The sequence below is a fragment of the Castor canadensis genome, chromosome 6 (genome assembly GCF_047511655.1).
Source record: "Castor canadensis chromosome 6, mCasCan1.hap1v2, whole genome shotgun sequence".
Taxonomy (NCBI): Eukaryota; Metazoa; Chordata; class Mammalia; order Rodentia; family Castoridae; genus Castor; species Castor canadensis.
The window spans coordinates 99,620,029-99,635,211 of NC_133391.1; the positions used below are offsets into that span (position 1 = coordinate 99,620,029).

The window sequence follows — 15,183 nt, forward strand, 5'->3', positions numbered from 1 at the left end:
GGGGTTCAGAACAGAGTGGAGTGGTGATACTAATCATGTCTGTGGTGGTGTTTCCAGAGATAATTAAATTATGAGGGCTGTGACCTAATGATTGGACTGTCCCTTCGTAGATTCATTATATGGTGGTGTTATTGGGAGGTGGTGAAAGGTAGGAGGTGGGGTCTATTTTGAGGAAGTAAGTCACTGGAAGTGGGTCCTTGAGGAGTTTATCTGTCCCTGGTGCCTTCCTGTACTACATTTTCTTTGCTTCTTGGCTGCCATGATGTGAGCTACCCTGCTCTGCCCTGCCCTGCCCTCCACCACCAGACTGAATCCTCTGGCACCATGAGCTAAAATAAATCCTTCCTCCTTTAACTTACTTTTGTCAAGTATTTTGGTTACAGTGACAAGAAAAGTAACTAACACCCTGTAGTATTTACTAAGCCATAGAAGGGGAGTTGGATGCTGGGCAGCAGAAAAAAAAAAATCACACATGCCCACTACGCACTCTAATTGAGGAAATTTGAAGGTGACACAAGGATTAAGGACTCAGATATTTAATGATAGTGTCATTGAACATATAAAGTGAGGAAAAATGGATAGACTGTTACTGGAATATTATAACTGTAAAGCTGTCCTATAAATTGGTATAAGCTAGTTTCCAGTTTGTATATTTATATATATATGCAGTCATTTATATGCAAATGGTAATATTAACTAAAGAAACAAGCTCTTAGAGATAATGTATCTAGAGAATAAAGAACACAAAAAAACCATATATCTGACACTGGCAATTAATATTTCCATTTGCATGGTGCTTTAGAATCTATAAAGCACTTTCATACATATAAATCTCATATAGTCCTCAAGAACAATGATGTGAAATAGATATTATTGTCTCAATTTTATACATGAAGAAGCAGAGGCTCAGCAGTGTGATTTGCACAGAATCATAAAGCTAGAAAATATTAGAACTAGATGTCTTATCCAGAAGTAGGTCTGTAAGTACAGTATGCTATTCACTACTCTACAGCTACCAAGAAGTATCTTCAAGAGGAACCAGGAACAAAAAAAAAAAATGTCATCAGAGAAGTTATTGGATTATGAATCTGAAGCTATGATTTCTACGTCAATGAAAATGAAATCAGCAGCATCTTTTGGAAACAGAAGGCTACCAGGTTAAGAACAGAAAAATGGCCCTTGGATTCAGTCAGAAAAGTAATCAGTGACTTTGATTTGCATTTCCTTTACAGGCAGGGATGGTGAGCATTTCTTCATGTGTTTTTTGACCATTTAGACTTCTTCCTTTGAAAAAGCTCTGTTCAGTCCATTTGCCCATTTCTTCATTGGGTCATTGATTGGTTTTTGTGGTCCCTGTATATTCTGGTTATTAATCCCTTGTCAGATGAATACCTGGCAAAGATTTTTCTCCCATTCTGTGGGCTGCCTCTTTAATCTGGTGACCATTTCTTTTATTGTACAGAAGGCTTTTAATTTCATGTAATCCCATTTTTCAGTCCTTTCTCTTAGTTGCTTAGTTATTAGAGTTCTATTTAGGAAGTTATTACCTATGCCTCTTAATTCCAGCATATTCCCTGCTCTTTCTTACACTAGCTTCACAGTTTCAGTCTTATGTTAAGGTCTTTAATCCACTTTCAGTTAATACTTGTACAGGATGAAATACATGCATCTAGTTTCAGTTTTCTGTATGCAGATATCCAGTTTTCCCAGCAGCATTTGTTAATAGGCTGTCTTTTCCCCATCATATGTTTTTGGTGCCTTTATCAAAAATCAGGTGGGCATAGCTGCATGGATTCATATCTAGGTCTTCTGTTCTGTACCACTGGTCTTCATGTGTGTTTTTACAGCCAGTACGATGCTGTTTTTATTACTGTGATCTGTAATATAGTTTGAAGTCAGGTATTGTGATACCTCCAGCATTTCTCTTTTCACTCAGTATTGCCTTGGCTATTTACAGTTTTTTGTGCTTCCAAATGAACTTTAGGGTTGACTTTTTTGAATCTCAGTGATGGATGTCATTAGAATTTTCATGGGAATTGCATTGAACATGTAGATTGCTTTTTGGTCATATAACCATTTGTATAATATTCATTCTGCCAATCATTGAACATGGGAGATCTTTCCATCTTCTGTAGTCTTTTATTTCTTTCTTCAATGGATTATAGTTTTCCTTGTAGAGGTCTTTCACATTCTTTGTTAAGTTGATTCCTAGGTATTTTTTTGAGGCTATTGTAAATGGTATTGTTTTCTATATTCTTTCTCAATCTGCTCACTGTTGGTGTATGGAAAGGCTACTGATTTTTGTAAAGGGATTTTGTATCCTGCTACTTTGCTGAAGCTGTTTATGAAAGGAAAGTTTCTAAACAGAAAAGTGGTGTTGATAAAAGTTTCACAGGTGTCAAAGAGGAATTTGATAAAGGAAAAATGGAGGGGTCTTATGCCGACAGTATATTTAAATAATTTTATGAGAAAATAGGCATTCACAATTAGTACTAAGTTACAGTTGATAGTAGTAAAAAGTTCTGGTGTGCTGTTGCATAGTAGGGTGACTACAGAAAAGAGTAATATACTATACATTCCAAAAAACTAAAAGAAAAGACTTTTGAAAAGTTTTCAACATAAAGAAATGATAAATGTTTGGGAAGATAGTATAGTATACTTAACCTGATTTAAATATTATGCAATGCGTACATATATTGAGACCTTACATGGTACCCCATTAATGTGTACAGGTTTTGTTTTTATATATCAGATCAAAGTAAGTTTTAAATATTCAATAGATAGTGAACTAAGTCATAAATGTAGGAAAACACTAGCATGCCAAAAGAAATGAGGACAATATCATGAAAATATAATATCAAAACAGGAAAAAAATCCATGTTTTATGTGATGTTCGCACAGCCCTCATTCTAAAGTTGAAAGCACATTCCTGGGGCTGAGGTTTACCTCAGTAGTAGAGCTCTGCTTAGCGTTCTCAAAGTCCTGGGTTTAATCTGCAGCACCAAAAACAAAAGGAAGAAGGAAAAGAGGGAGGGAAGAATTCCGTGATCTGTTGAGAACAAAGCACAGACGCAAAGTAAAGATGATATTTCAAGCTGAAGAAAAAGTTCACTTGGACATTGACTTTGGATTAGTAACAAAAGTCAGGACTATAAAACAGATACAGTAGGGGGATACTTGTGAGAGTGGGGAGAGCGATGGAGTAGATAAATGTGAGGGAATATGGTTAATGGGCCTCATATACATATACAAAATAGAAAATGAAACCTCCTGTAATTGCTTTAAGTGGGTCGGGAAGGGGATTGGGGAAGAGATGGTGGGTATGATCTAACCAGTGTACAATGTAAGCCTATTAGGAATGTCACAATGAACCCCCTGTACAACAGCTATGTCCTAATGAAAGTGAAAAAAAAAACATAAAGAAAGGTTACAGGAAAAGCACTTAATGCTTCCACAGCATTCTCCTTTACTGTATGATATAATATCCTTAACTGTAAAAATAAAGAGGAAAGGACCGCAGACTTCCCAGTAGAGGGAGTTCTTAAAATTTCAACTCCTTAATGATTTGAGCAGGATGAGAGTCAGAAGAACTTGGTAGTGTCATTCACATTCCTAAGGAGGAAATTAACAGTGGGATTACTGAATTCTGACAAATATCTGGGAAACTGAAATATTGTCCAGTCAAGTTAGAAATGAAGGTTGGTGGAGTAGCTTAAGTGGTAAGAGCAACCTGGCTAGCAAGTGTGAGGTCCTGAGTTCAAACTCCAGTACTGCCAGAGAAAACTCTTATCAATAAAATTATGATGACAGAAATTACAAATGAAGTATCAGCCTTCAGTTTCTACTTTGAGTGCTATATAAGTAACTGTATATTGTTTTGTGGAACCAATAGTACCACAATGTTCTAGTGGTAGGCAGGTTCCTTGGTCAGATCTGAACATTGGGTTCAATAAACATATGTAAGCTTCATTAAGCAGGTCTTCTCATAATCTCTCACATAGAAATTAATATTGTGAAAGTACAAGAATGGGTTAAAGTAGGACTGAAATTCATATAAACTATACCAACCTATTAAAATAATAAGTCACTCTCATTTTTCTAGCAGAACGATCATGTGCCAGGCACTGATTCTCATTATAAACTCTGCAATATAAGCATTATTACTATTTGCCCTATTTTATAGCAATTAGAGAACAATTAAAGAATTTACATAAAGTTAATGCTAATAAACAGCATTTTACATTTAAGGAAGCTTAGCACTGAGAAATGTGACCTAGGAAATCATTATTCTTGTGGGGCCCTGGGTTCAAACCCCACAACCTCCAAAAAAAAAAAAAAAGAAAGAATTATTCTTTCTTGCTTCTGTTCTTTTTTTTCAAGTTCTAGTTATCTCCATTACCTCCAGACCAAAATTTCCAAAGTATATTTTATAAAATAAAAGTCCAAAAAACTATTCCAGGAGAAACTCATTAGCTAAGTATGTTGGGGACATGCTAGACAACTGAAATCCTCTCTTCTGCATCTCACAGTACACATAAGCGTATCAAAGCCTCTTTGAATACCTGTAATGAGGAGTTTTCCTAAACTCAGGAATCTTGAATCAACAGCTTGAACATCCCCAAGTTCCACTGAATAAATATTGCAAAAGGTTGACCATTGATGAATTAACCACGAAATGCAATAATCACTGTGCCATCTTGCTGCCAACAAACTAGAGTGCCATTCTTAGCATTCTGTGTAAAATTATTGAAAAACATTCAGTTTGTCTGATGATTTCACTAAATTTGTTCAACCAATTTCCTGAAGATTCTCCACTATAATTCTTTCCCAACTCTGACAGCAATTTATATAAGGAAAGAGGGCAGAAACCCAGGTCATTTCTTCATCTGAGAAACAGTACCCTAATAGATGTTTGAATTTATTTTATATTACTAAAAAGTATTTTTCTGATCACTAAATTAATTTAAATCAATGATTTTAAACTAAGGTAAACATTTCAACTTGAAAGGGGAGGCCAATAATAATAGCAATTATTTCTTTTCCTTTCCTTTTGTAAAACCAAGAAAAATTGAAGATTAACTTTAGTCTTACCACCATGCGATCCTTCAAATTAAGAGTTATTTGAAATTTCTTGAAGTTAAGACAGTTTAGTATCAGGCTATATTTGAATTTCAAGTACTTTTTGCATCAACTCAAATTAAAAAATGTATGTCTCCTTTTATTCTTAGGAAACACTAGGTACATTGCTTAATTTTGTTACTTCATTGTCATATATCTTGTTAAAATGCCATAGAGTTTAAATTATTATATATGTCCATTAGTTCTACCACCTTGGGGTATAATGATTCATATTAGTAGTCTATTTAATAAAAAGGATTGATGAATTTTTACTGGACTGTCCTTTTGGGACTATAATTTTCAATACTCTATGGAAGCTTTGCCAACCCTTTAGTGCTCCTGTGCTGCCTTTATCATTGACAAGTTCATTGTCATTGCCTAACCTACAGTGTATTTCTGTTGCCTGTAAATGTTAAACAGCTATCCATGTATCTGTACATGATGAACATAACAACATATTGATCTGGCAAGTTCTTTACTTGAAGAGGCACCAAGTCTTCATGATTAGAATGTCACATCTTGTAAGCAAATAAGGTGATTTTGAAATATTACTAGCATTGATTTTAGATTGGGCTCTGCAAATTAGTAGATGAGTCCCTCTTTTTTTACCAAACATCAACCAATTATAGTAGTCATATTCTTCTACTGAACTTTAAATCACTGAGGACTAGCAAATAAAAAAAAAAGAATGCTGGTCTAGGCTACTTAGTTCAGTTTCTAAGGTTAAAAAAATATGTCCTATGGTAATGCTTTTTATTCAGTGATATAAATTAAATATTATATTTGTATATGATTTATGATACCTTTATTGTCATGTGTGTATAAAGTATTTTACCTTTATATTTTGATACTGGATTTTTTTTTCTTTTTATGTAACAGATTTTACATGAGGTAAAATGATCAGATTTTCAGTTTTCAAATTGTTGGGTTTTTTTTAAAATGTATACCCCTATGCCTTAGTCCATTTTGTGCTGCTGTAACAGAATACACAAACTAGGTAATTTATAACAAACAGAAATGTATTGGATCATGGTTCTGGAGCCTGAAAAATCCAAAACTGAGGAGCATCTAGCAAGGACCTTGCTTTGTCATCCTATGGAAAAAGTGCAAAGAGAGGGCAAGAGAAAGCAAGAGCTTGAACTTGCAGCCTCAAGTCCTTTTATAACTGGAATTAATCTATTCATGAAGGAAGAGCCTTCATGGTCTAAACTGGATTAAAATTTAACGGATTAAGTTTCCAGCATACACTTATGAGGGGACAGACTCAAACCATAGCAATCTATTGTAATTACCATCCTAATGAAAATCTGGATTACACCTGTAATCCTAGCTATTCGGGGAGCAGAGATCAGGAGGAGTGAGGTTCAAAGCCAGCCCAGGCAAATAGTTTGTGAGACCCTATCTCAAAAATATCCAACACAAAAAAGGGCTGGTGGAATGGCTCAAGTAGTAGAGTACCTGTCTAGCAAGTGTGAAGCCTAGTACTACTATTAAAAAAAAAACCAAAGAAACAAAAAATTGGGGATAGGGGCATGGCTCAAGTGGTAGAACACCTGCTTAGCAAGTATGATGCCCTGAGTTCAATTCCCAGTACTGCTAAAAAGAAAAAAATCATAATGAAAATAAACAGCATAATGGTAGATATAAACACAAACATTGATAATTGCATGAAATTTGAATGCACTAGTTACTCCAATTAAAATCAAAAGATATGGAGCAACTCAAGTAGAACTCCCACTACTACTGATAGGAATGTAAAATGGTATAGTTACTGTGGAAAATCATAGAACCATATCATAATTGTGCATTCCCAGTGCTAGCTATTGATCTAATAGAAAGCAAATATCTACAAGTGTGCATGAAAATGTTCATAAAAGCTTTATTCAGAATACCCCAAACCACATATAGCTCAAATGTCTATCAATAGGAGAATGGATAAATAAATTGTTATATATTCACATGGTGAGTACTTCTTATAATAAAAAGGAGTCACCTAGTGATGCATTTTAATAGGATAAATTCTGAAAACATATTAGATGAGAGAAGAGAAACACAAACAAGCATATGTTGTATATGTCATTTATATGAAATTTGAGAACAGGAGATAAATGTAAGAACAGAGGGTTGGGTAGGGAGTTCATATTGTACAGTCTCATATAAAATATAAGTGGCTTTACACAGTATTAGTTCATTTATCTTCCTATCCTTTACAGTACTGTTGTCAGATATTTTTCACTCATATACTTTAATACCACATGACACATTGACATGACACTTTTTACATTGAAGATTCAGTGAGTCATGAGATTGGGGGTGTGCCTCAGTGCTAAAGTGCATGCTTAGCATATGTTAAGGTCCTGAATTCAATCCCCAGCAAAACACACACACAAAGATATTCCGTTGTAGTTGTTAGTAAATTTAACATGTTTACCATTCTCATGCTGGGCATTTCTTCTAGTAGATTTATGTCTATACTGAATAGGTGCCATTCAACTTCAGTCTCTGTTATGTTCTTATAGCACAGGTCTGTTTATAATACATTCTCTCAGTTTTTGCTTACCTGAAATTTTAATTATTTATTTATTGTATTCTTTTTTATTTTTTGGTGTGACTGGATTTTGAACTCAGAGTTTCTCTCTTGCAAAGCAGGTGTTCTACCACTTGAGCCACACACCCCAGCCCATTTTTCTCTAGTTGTTTTGGAGATAGAGTCTCATGAACTGTTTACCTGGACTGGCCTTGAACCTCAATCCTCCCAATCTCAGCTTCCCAAGTAGCTAGGATTACAGGCATGAGCCACCGGTGCCCGGCTATTATATTCTTTATCTTAATGTTTTAAAGATTTCTCCGTTTGAAAGTACAATTGTTGAGTTAATGGGTTTGTTTTCATTCTTTTCCTTTCAATACTAAAAAGTTGTCATTTCATTGTCCTGTGGTTCCCATTGCTTTCATTGAGAAGTCAGCTGTCGTTTGATCATGTTACACAGTATGTAATGTATCCTTTTCTCCATGCCTACTTGCAAGGTGTTTGTCTTTATTTCTGTAGTTTTACTATGATATGCCTAGTTGTGGAGAGTCTGTTAGTTTGTTTTGTAGTTGTCCTGTTCAGTATTTTCAGGTTCTTTGGTTCCTATATTGGTGCTTTTCACCAGATTTCTTCAAATATCAGTCCCATGCTATTCTTTTCCTACTACTTCTGAGATTCCAGTCACACATGAATTACGTCTTTGTATTGTCTCACGCTTCACTCATGCTTTGTTCACATTTTTGCTGAACTTTTTCTCTGTTCTTTAGCTCTGGTGATTCACACTGATTGAAAGCCAAGTACCCTTGGCTTTCTTCTGCCTTCTCTCCTAGTCTACTCTCAAGCTCATCAATGAATGTTCCTTTTAGATGTTTCTCTCTAGAGTTCTACAATCTCCATTTGGTTCCATTTATTTGTAAAACATCCTATCTTTCACTCTAGGGACATCACCTTATCCTTGTTTCTTTGCTAATTCCAACATCTGTTTCACCTTTAAATCTGTTTCTGTTGTTTTCTTTTTCCCTTCTTGACTGTAGATCAAAAATTCCCATTTCTTTGTATACTTAGTAACTCAGCCCAAAAAGAATTTAAACACAAATTCAGACTTATTCTTTTCTGTTATTGGCCCCTTTCTATGAGGAATTTATCTTCCTAGTTTCCCCTGTTCTGGTATCCCCAGATTCCTTTCTTAAACACTGCAAGGCAATGAAACAGCACCCTTTTACTTGGTTTCTAGCCACCCTGCACACTCAGAAAAGCAAGGTCTCTCAGGTGAAGGAACACACAGTATAGATCCCTTCTTTAAGGGGCTTAATTCTCCTTCCACTCTGATTGCTGTGGTTGCCTTTCAGAGCAGTCAAATAGCTGTGTTATCCTTTGTTCATGATTATCATTATTACAAATGATTACAAGAACAAGAACCCTCAGTTAGTAGCTTTTAAAAAACAATCCTTTGTAGGGGGTGGTGGAGTGGTTCAAGTGGTAGAGCACCTGCCTAGTAAGCATGAAGCCCTGAGTTCAAACCCCAGTACTGCCCAAAAAAGATAAAAATAAAACAGGACCCAAAAAATCATTTGTATTGAAATATAATTTTTCCATTATTAAAGTTATGCATTTTTATCAATAAAAAATAATAAAGCATATGCTGGTGCAGAGGGAAAAATGTCTGAATGGATATATTCCAAGTTGTTATGACTGACAGGATTATTGATAATTTCAGTTTTCTTATTTTTTACTTATCTGTGTTTTCTTTTTTTTTTTTGTATAACAAATATAGATAGAACAGTAAAGTCCTTTCTTTGTTCTGCTATCAAATATTTTACTAAAACTCCTAGCAAATAGGAAATTTAACTGATTTTAATTTTATTTCTATTAGCTTTCTGTGGGCTAGCATCAAAATGGCAGGAAGACATACATTGAGATAGTAAGAAATTTCCCTTTCTGTGTTGTAAGCTTCTTTATATATAAAATATGGTCAGAGGAGAGGTATTTAATATAGTTACTCAGTGGTTTAGTATAGTATAGTAAAGATGTCATAAAACTTACTAACAGAATTAGTCTTCTTATTCTGAAATTTCAGATTGAAATCAAATAAAACAACCCTATAAAAGATAACAAATAATGGGAAGAGGAAGGTGTATGAAAATGTCAAAGTGAAATCTATTACTTTGTACAATTCATGTACAACAATTTTAAAAATCTGTTTTGGGCCAGGCATGTTTGTACATGCCTGTTGTTCCAGCTATTCAGAAGGTAGAAGATAGGAGGATCTGGTCCAAGACCAGCCTGGGCAAAAGCATGAGACACCCTATCTGAGAAACACTAACCAAAAGAACTGGATACATGGTTCAAGCGGTAGAGTACTTGCCTAGCAAGTGTGAGCCCCTGAGTCCAATCTCCAGAACCACCCCCTCAAAAAAATCCCTTTAAAAAAAAGAATTAGGGGCAAAGCTTTAAGAAAACATAACAAAGCTATCTTTTTAGATCCTATAGAAATTTGTAAAAGAAGAATGTGGGTAAATATAGTGAATTCCATGAATTTGTACATCTAATGTATTAATAACTATAATAAAAAGAAACAGGTAAAAAGAAATAATTATTAAATTTTAATAGTTTCAGTGTAAGATCCTGGACTAAATTCTGTTCTAGAGAGGAAAGAGTGCTGTGTGGAACAACTGGCAAAACTGACAGACAATGCAGTGAAAAGTATATTTATGTAAATAAACTTAAGTAAATGTACTGTGTTTGAAAATGTGCTGTGGCTTATCATTAGGACACACACTAAAAAGAGTTATATTTACAACCTACTCAAGTACCTTTTTAAAATATGTGATCATGAGTATGTGTATGCATACAAAAGTTCAAGAATGAATGAGAAAATGAATATGACAAATTTTTTTTAAAAAACTAGTGAATCTGGGTAAAAGATATTGAGGAGTTAACTATTCTTGAAAATTTTGTAAGTTTGATTATTTTGAAATAGCTTTTGTTTTTAAGAGTAGTGTTTCTAAGTTTATTTTCTTAGAATATTATATATTCAGATCCATTTTTACCATATACCCATCTGACATATCAGAACTGTATCACTATTCATTATGTATCACTAAATTTTATTTTTTAAAAGAGAATCTTTGGAATTTGACATTTGAATCAGAAGAAAGTCTTCATGTTTGAATTTACTTTTAAAAATTAGATCACTTATTGTTGAAATTAAGTGTGGAGAAACGGGAAAATACTAGCTAAGAAGAACAACTGTATTAAGAATGAAATACATGTGAATTTTTATTTCAAAGTTATTTTAAATGAGAATTGCTCATAAAAATACCCACTTAAATTGTGTGTTTTTACCACCATACCTAACACTGTAATGAAGCATCTGTCAACATTGCTAGGACCTTTAAATTTGTAGAATCCTGTTCTCAGGCCTCAAACTTCAACACTTAAAATGATTTTTTCACCAGAGACCTCATAAAGAAACTGAATTTTTTTCTTTTGGCAGAAGAGATAATTAAATAATACAACAGTGCCTATGGAAAACCAGATTAAAGGATATAAAGATTCCTTTTCCCCTTGTGAAAATTGTTTTAATTTTAACTTTTAAATTTGCCTTGTGAGATTATTTCAGTCACTTTTAAAGATATGTTTTAACTGAAGAACTAATAGCTCTACATAAGGGCTCACTCATTTGTCTTACTATATGATTTGATAAGATTCAAGTAAATAATAATCTTTTAAAATACATAGTTATTCATTATTATGACAGTCCATGAGGCTGCTCTGTAACATGTAATTAAGAGGAAAAATTCCATTATTATGAATAGTAAAAGCAACTTGTAATGAAATTCTTTTCTGGTACTACTTTCTTATAATTTCAATTTGCAAGGGATCCACTTTTCTGAATAAATTAGATATTCTCTCTGTGGTGATAAAATTTAAACTGTTATACTTGCATCAAATACAATTTTGAAATAAGCTTGGAATTATTACTGACTATAGAGTAAATATAATGTTTTGTCTTGCATGCATAAAATATAAATTTAAAATGTGAGTGAAAATTGTTACTAAAACTTCAAAAACAATTCCCTAGTAAATATTTTGGCTATTGTATCTCGGTGTCTTGGGGCTGTATCATCCAGATTTTTAACACTTTCTTTGTATCACCATTAAAGATAAGAAACAAAATTTTTATAATTCAACATATTTCACTGAGACCCTGGTGCTGCCCCTCATCCTTTTGGTTGTTCTTTCATGTCAGGAAGAGATATGAGTTACATAAATGTGAAAATGTTGCCTTCAGTGTTAAAATCTACAAAAAGCTTACTGTGCTATGTTGGGCAAAATTACTCTTTTTTAAAAATATTGACCTGGAATGATTACACAGAAACCTCATGTTTAGGAAATGACCTATTGATTGGCTGTCTGAAGTTAGAAGCATTGACCTTGAGGCTTTTTTCTCCAATAGATTTGCATTCATAGCTTATCAAAGATTACTATCTCTAGTCAGATGAAAGCAAATGCTCATCTTCCACACTCAACATATAGTCAAGATGCTGTTTTAGCAAAAAAGTAAGTGTATAAACATAAAGAAGTAAGTACAGCTAGTGGAGTGTCTCAAGTGGTAGAGCACCTGGCTAGCAAGTGTGAGGCCCTGAGTTCAAACCCAAGTACCGCCAAAAAAGAAACAAAGAAATAAGTACATATGCTTCTTAGAAGTATTGTGCTATCCTGTGACATGGAAGGTTACTTTCCATATTGCATTAGCTGCTTTCATTTCATATCACTATGCCATGAATCATCGTTTTATCTGGTGACATGGCTACTGTGCTAATATCTGTGCTCTGGTCCCATCTTTAAAAACATAAAATCAGGAAAACTGGATCTATTTACAGGATTTTATTTTTCTTTAAAGGTGAAATTCATGAAAGGAGACAGGGAAGGCCTACAGAAATTAAATAGAAAAATACACATTAAATGTATTATTTTGCGTAAGTAAGTGCCTGGGCAAAAAAAAAGTTTGGAAGATCCCATCGTAACCAATGCCTGGGAACAGTGGTGCGCAGGTCATCTCCAGCTGTGCACAGAAGCACAAATAAGATTGCTATGCAGGCCTACCAGAGCATAAAGCAGAAAGGACCCCTGTCTCAAAAATAACCAGAGCAGAAATCGCTGGAGGCTTTGCTCAACTGGGAGCGTGCCTACCTAGCAAGTGCAAGACCCTGAATTCAGCCTCCAGTACCACAAAAAAAAAAAAAAAAAAGCATTGTATTCCATGAGTTACGTATTGATAATGTTTATAGCTAAAGTAATACCTAAGCAGAAAGTCTCATAGACCTTTTTTTGATTGCCCTTTTTTGCTCTGGTAATTTTGGAGATGATATCTTTAGAACTGCTTGCCGGGGTTGGCCTCAAACTGCGATCCTCCCAATCTCAGCCTCCCAAGTAACCAGGATTACAGGTGTGAGCTAACAGTGCCCAGCTATTACTTTATTCTTAATATGGTGTTATTAACATTTTCAGTATTAAATCACTGTAGAGGTTTATAATTTTAACTTCCTTTGTTACAATTTTTAAATATAATTTTTTCCAGTAAACAGGCTATGACATTCTTTATTATTGGGATTCCTAAAGTACTTTTATCGTGATACTATAAGTTTTCCTTCATCTACAGCTTCTTTTAGGAAAGTTATCCACAACACTGTGTTTCTAATAATGGGTATAAATTTTGGCCCAAACTCACTGAAATCTAACTAACTCAAGACATTTTATTTTCAGAAGACAATGTCTTCCTTTTTTCATGTGCAGATTAATCCCCCACCTTAGTTTCATAAGTGAATTTTCAGGTGTTTTACCTCAGCATGACTTTAAATTTTCTCTGTGGAATACAAATAAAATGATAGGTGTCATCTGCCAACAGTGGTATGGAGAAGATAGAGTTGAGATTCTTGGGGAAATAATCCTCATCCATTTCTACTTTAATAAGATCCAAGTAGTAAGTCTCACCCTAATTTTATTTTTATTTTTTTTAATTTTTTTATTCACTTATTCACATGTGTGTACATTGTTTGGGTCATTTCTCCCCCCACCCCCTCCCTCTCCCCCCACCCCCCTCGCTTCCAGGCAGAACCTGTTCTGCCCTTACCTCTAATTTTGTTGAAGAGAAGACTTACACGCTTATGTCTTATCCTCACCCTAATTTTAAACCACCTAGAAGAGAAGGACCTTCATAGCTTTAAAGTGTTGCTTACAGCTAGTATTTAAAGCAAAGAGATGGGAATAATATGTTCTTCCCAAATTCTGTAACACATGTTAAGTACATTTACATTAACAAATACATTCACACTCCATTTCACTGTCTCAAGCCCAAAGATTGTAAGAATTTAAAAACTCAGAAGTAAATTTAATCCCAGAGGAAGAAATTTTAATTTCTTAAGCAATAATGAAAGATCTCAAGGTATGGATCATCTGAACAGTTGAAAAAAAGGCTGTATAGAAAACCCAGTTAGAGTTATGAAATGTTGCCTTTGGATGAAGTTTGATATAAATGTGGAAATGATTATGGGTATAAACAATCTTCATAACCTTTCCTAGTAATTGTTTGGCCATACCTGCTTGTGTTCAGTTTTTATAAGAAATCAGTCCTTAGTGGAACTTCAGGTTCAGTTTAATTATTTATGATTCTCTCTGTCCCAATACTCATATTATCTGATGTTGAGTAGTCCTAAACTAATCAAAAGTAGAACTTGCTATGTTTACATGACACATTTGTAAATATATCATTTAATTTAAAATTAATGTATTTTATCTTAAGGAAGATGTTCTGAGTGGATTAGTGGTATCCTCTAAGTAGTTCAAGATCCTTTAAGAATTCTTGCCATGTAAAAGACAGTTACACTGTGAGATATAAAGGAAAAAAAAACCCATGAAAAGAGGAAATTTTGGGAGAGAGAACTAGAAGTAAAATGATAGTAATGCCAGATTCAGTGAGGACAACTCTAGACTTGGAGGCTGGATGTAACAAAAATAGTCTCTACATTACCTTAACTAGAATGAAAAGACAGAACAGTGTCAGGAGCATAACTAACACCAGAAACCATCAGAGTCTGTCATAAGGCAACAGGAAGCATTCATGATCATTAGTCAGCAACTGAATGATACTCCTCCCAAAACCAGATCTTTCTAAAGTACAGCATCAAGAAATCAGCCAATAGAAAATGTAGCAACTTGATACCAGTTTTATGTTGTTCATAATAATTTGCTTCACATAATTTTATTTATCTCATTAGTTAATATGAGTACATTTGAGGTGTTTTATAGTTTAAAGTTTTCTTAAATTTATAACTGGAAGAAAACGGGTAAGAATTAGAAAGGAAACAAGACTGAAATTATTCACACATACTATGCAGAAAATTCAAAATCTACAGATACATTGTTAGGATAAAAAGGATAATTCAGCAAGGCAACTGGATACAAAATCAATATACAAAAATCAAATGCATTCTTATATATCACAACGAACAGTTAAAAGGACAATGTTTCTCAGA

General features: G+C 34.1%; 1 protein-coding gene across 6 annotated transcripts in view; it reads left to right on the forward strand.

The window, feature by feature from the left end:
* Arb2a (ARB2 cotranscriptional regulator A) overlaps nt 1-15,183 on the forward strand; it is a 430,754-nt gene that overhangs the window by 392,157 nt on the left and 23,414 nt on the right. The window contains exon 11 of one of the 6 annotated variants that reach the window (XM_074077084.1): nt 1,013-12,563. The exons of the other annotated variants lie outside the window; for them this stretch is intronic. Within the exon in view, the coding sequence (XP_073933185.1) occupies nt 1,013-1,086 (74 nt within the window). The 3' untranslated portion in view covers nt 1,087-12,563. Of the gene's footprint in view, nt 1-1,012; nt 12,564-15,183 lie in introns of those variants that run through there. 6 annotated transcript variants of the gene reach the window in all.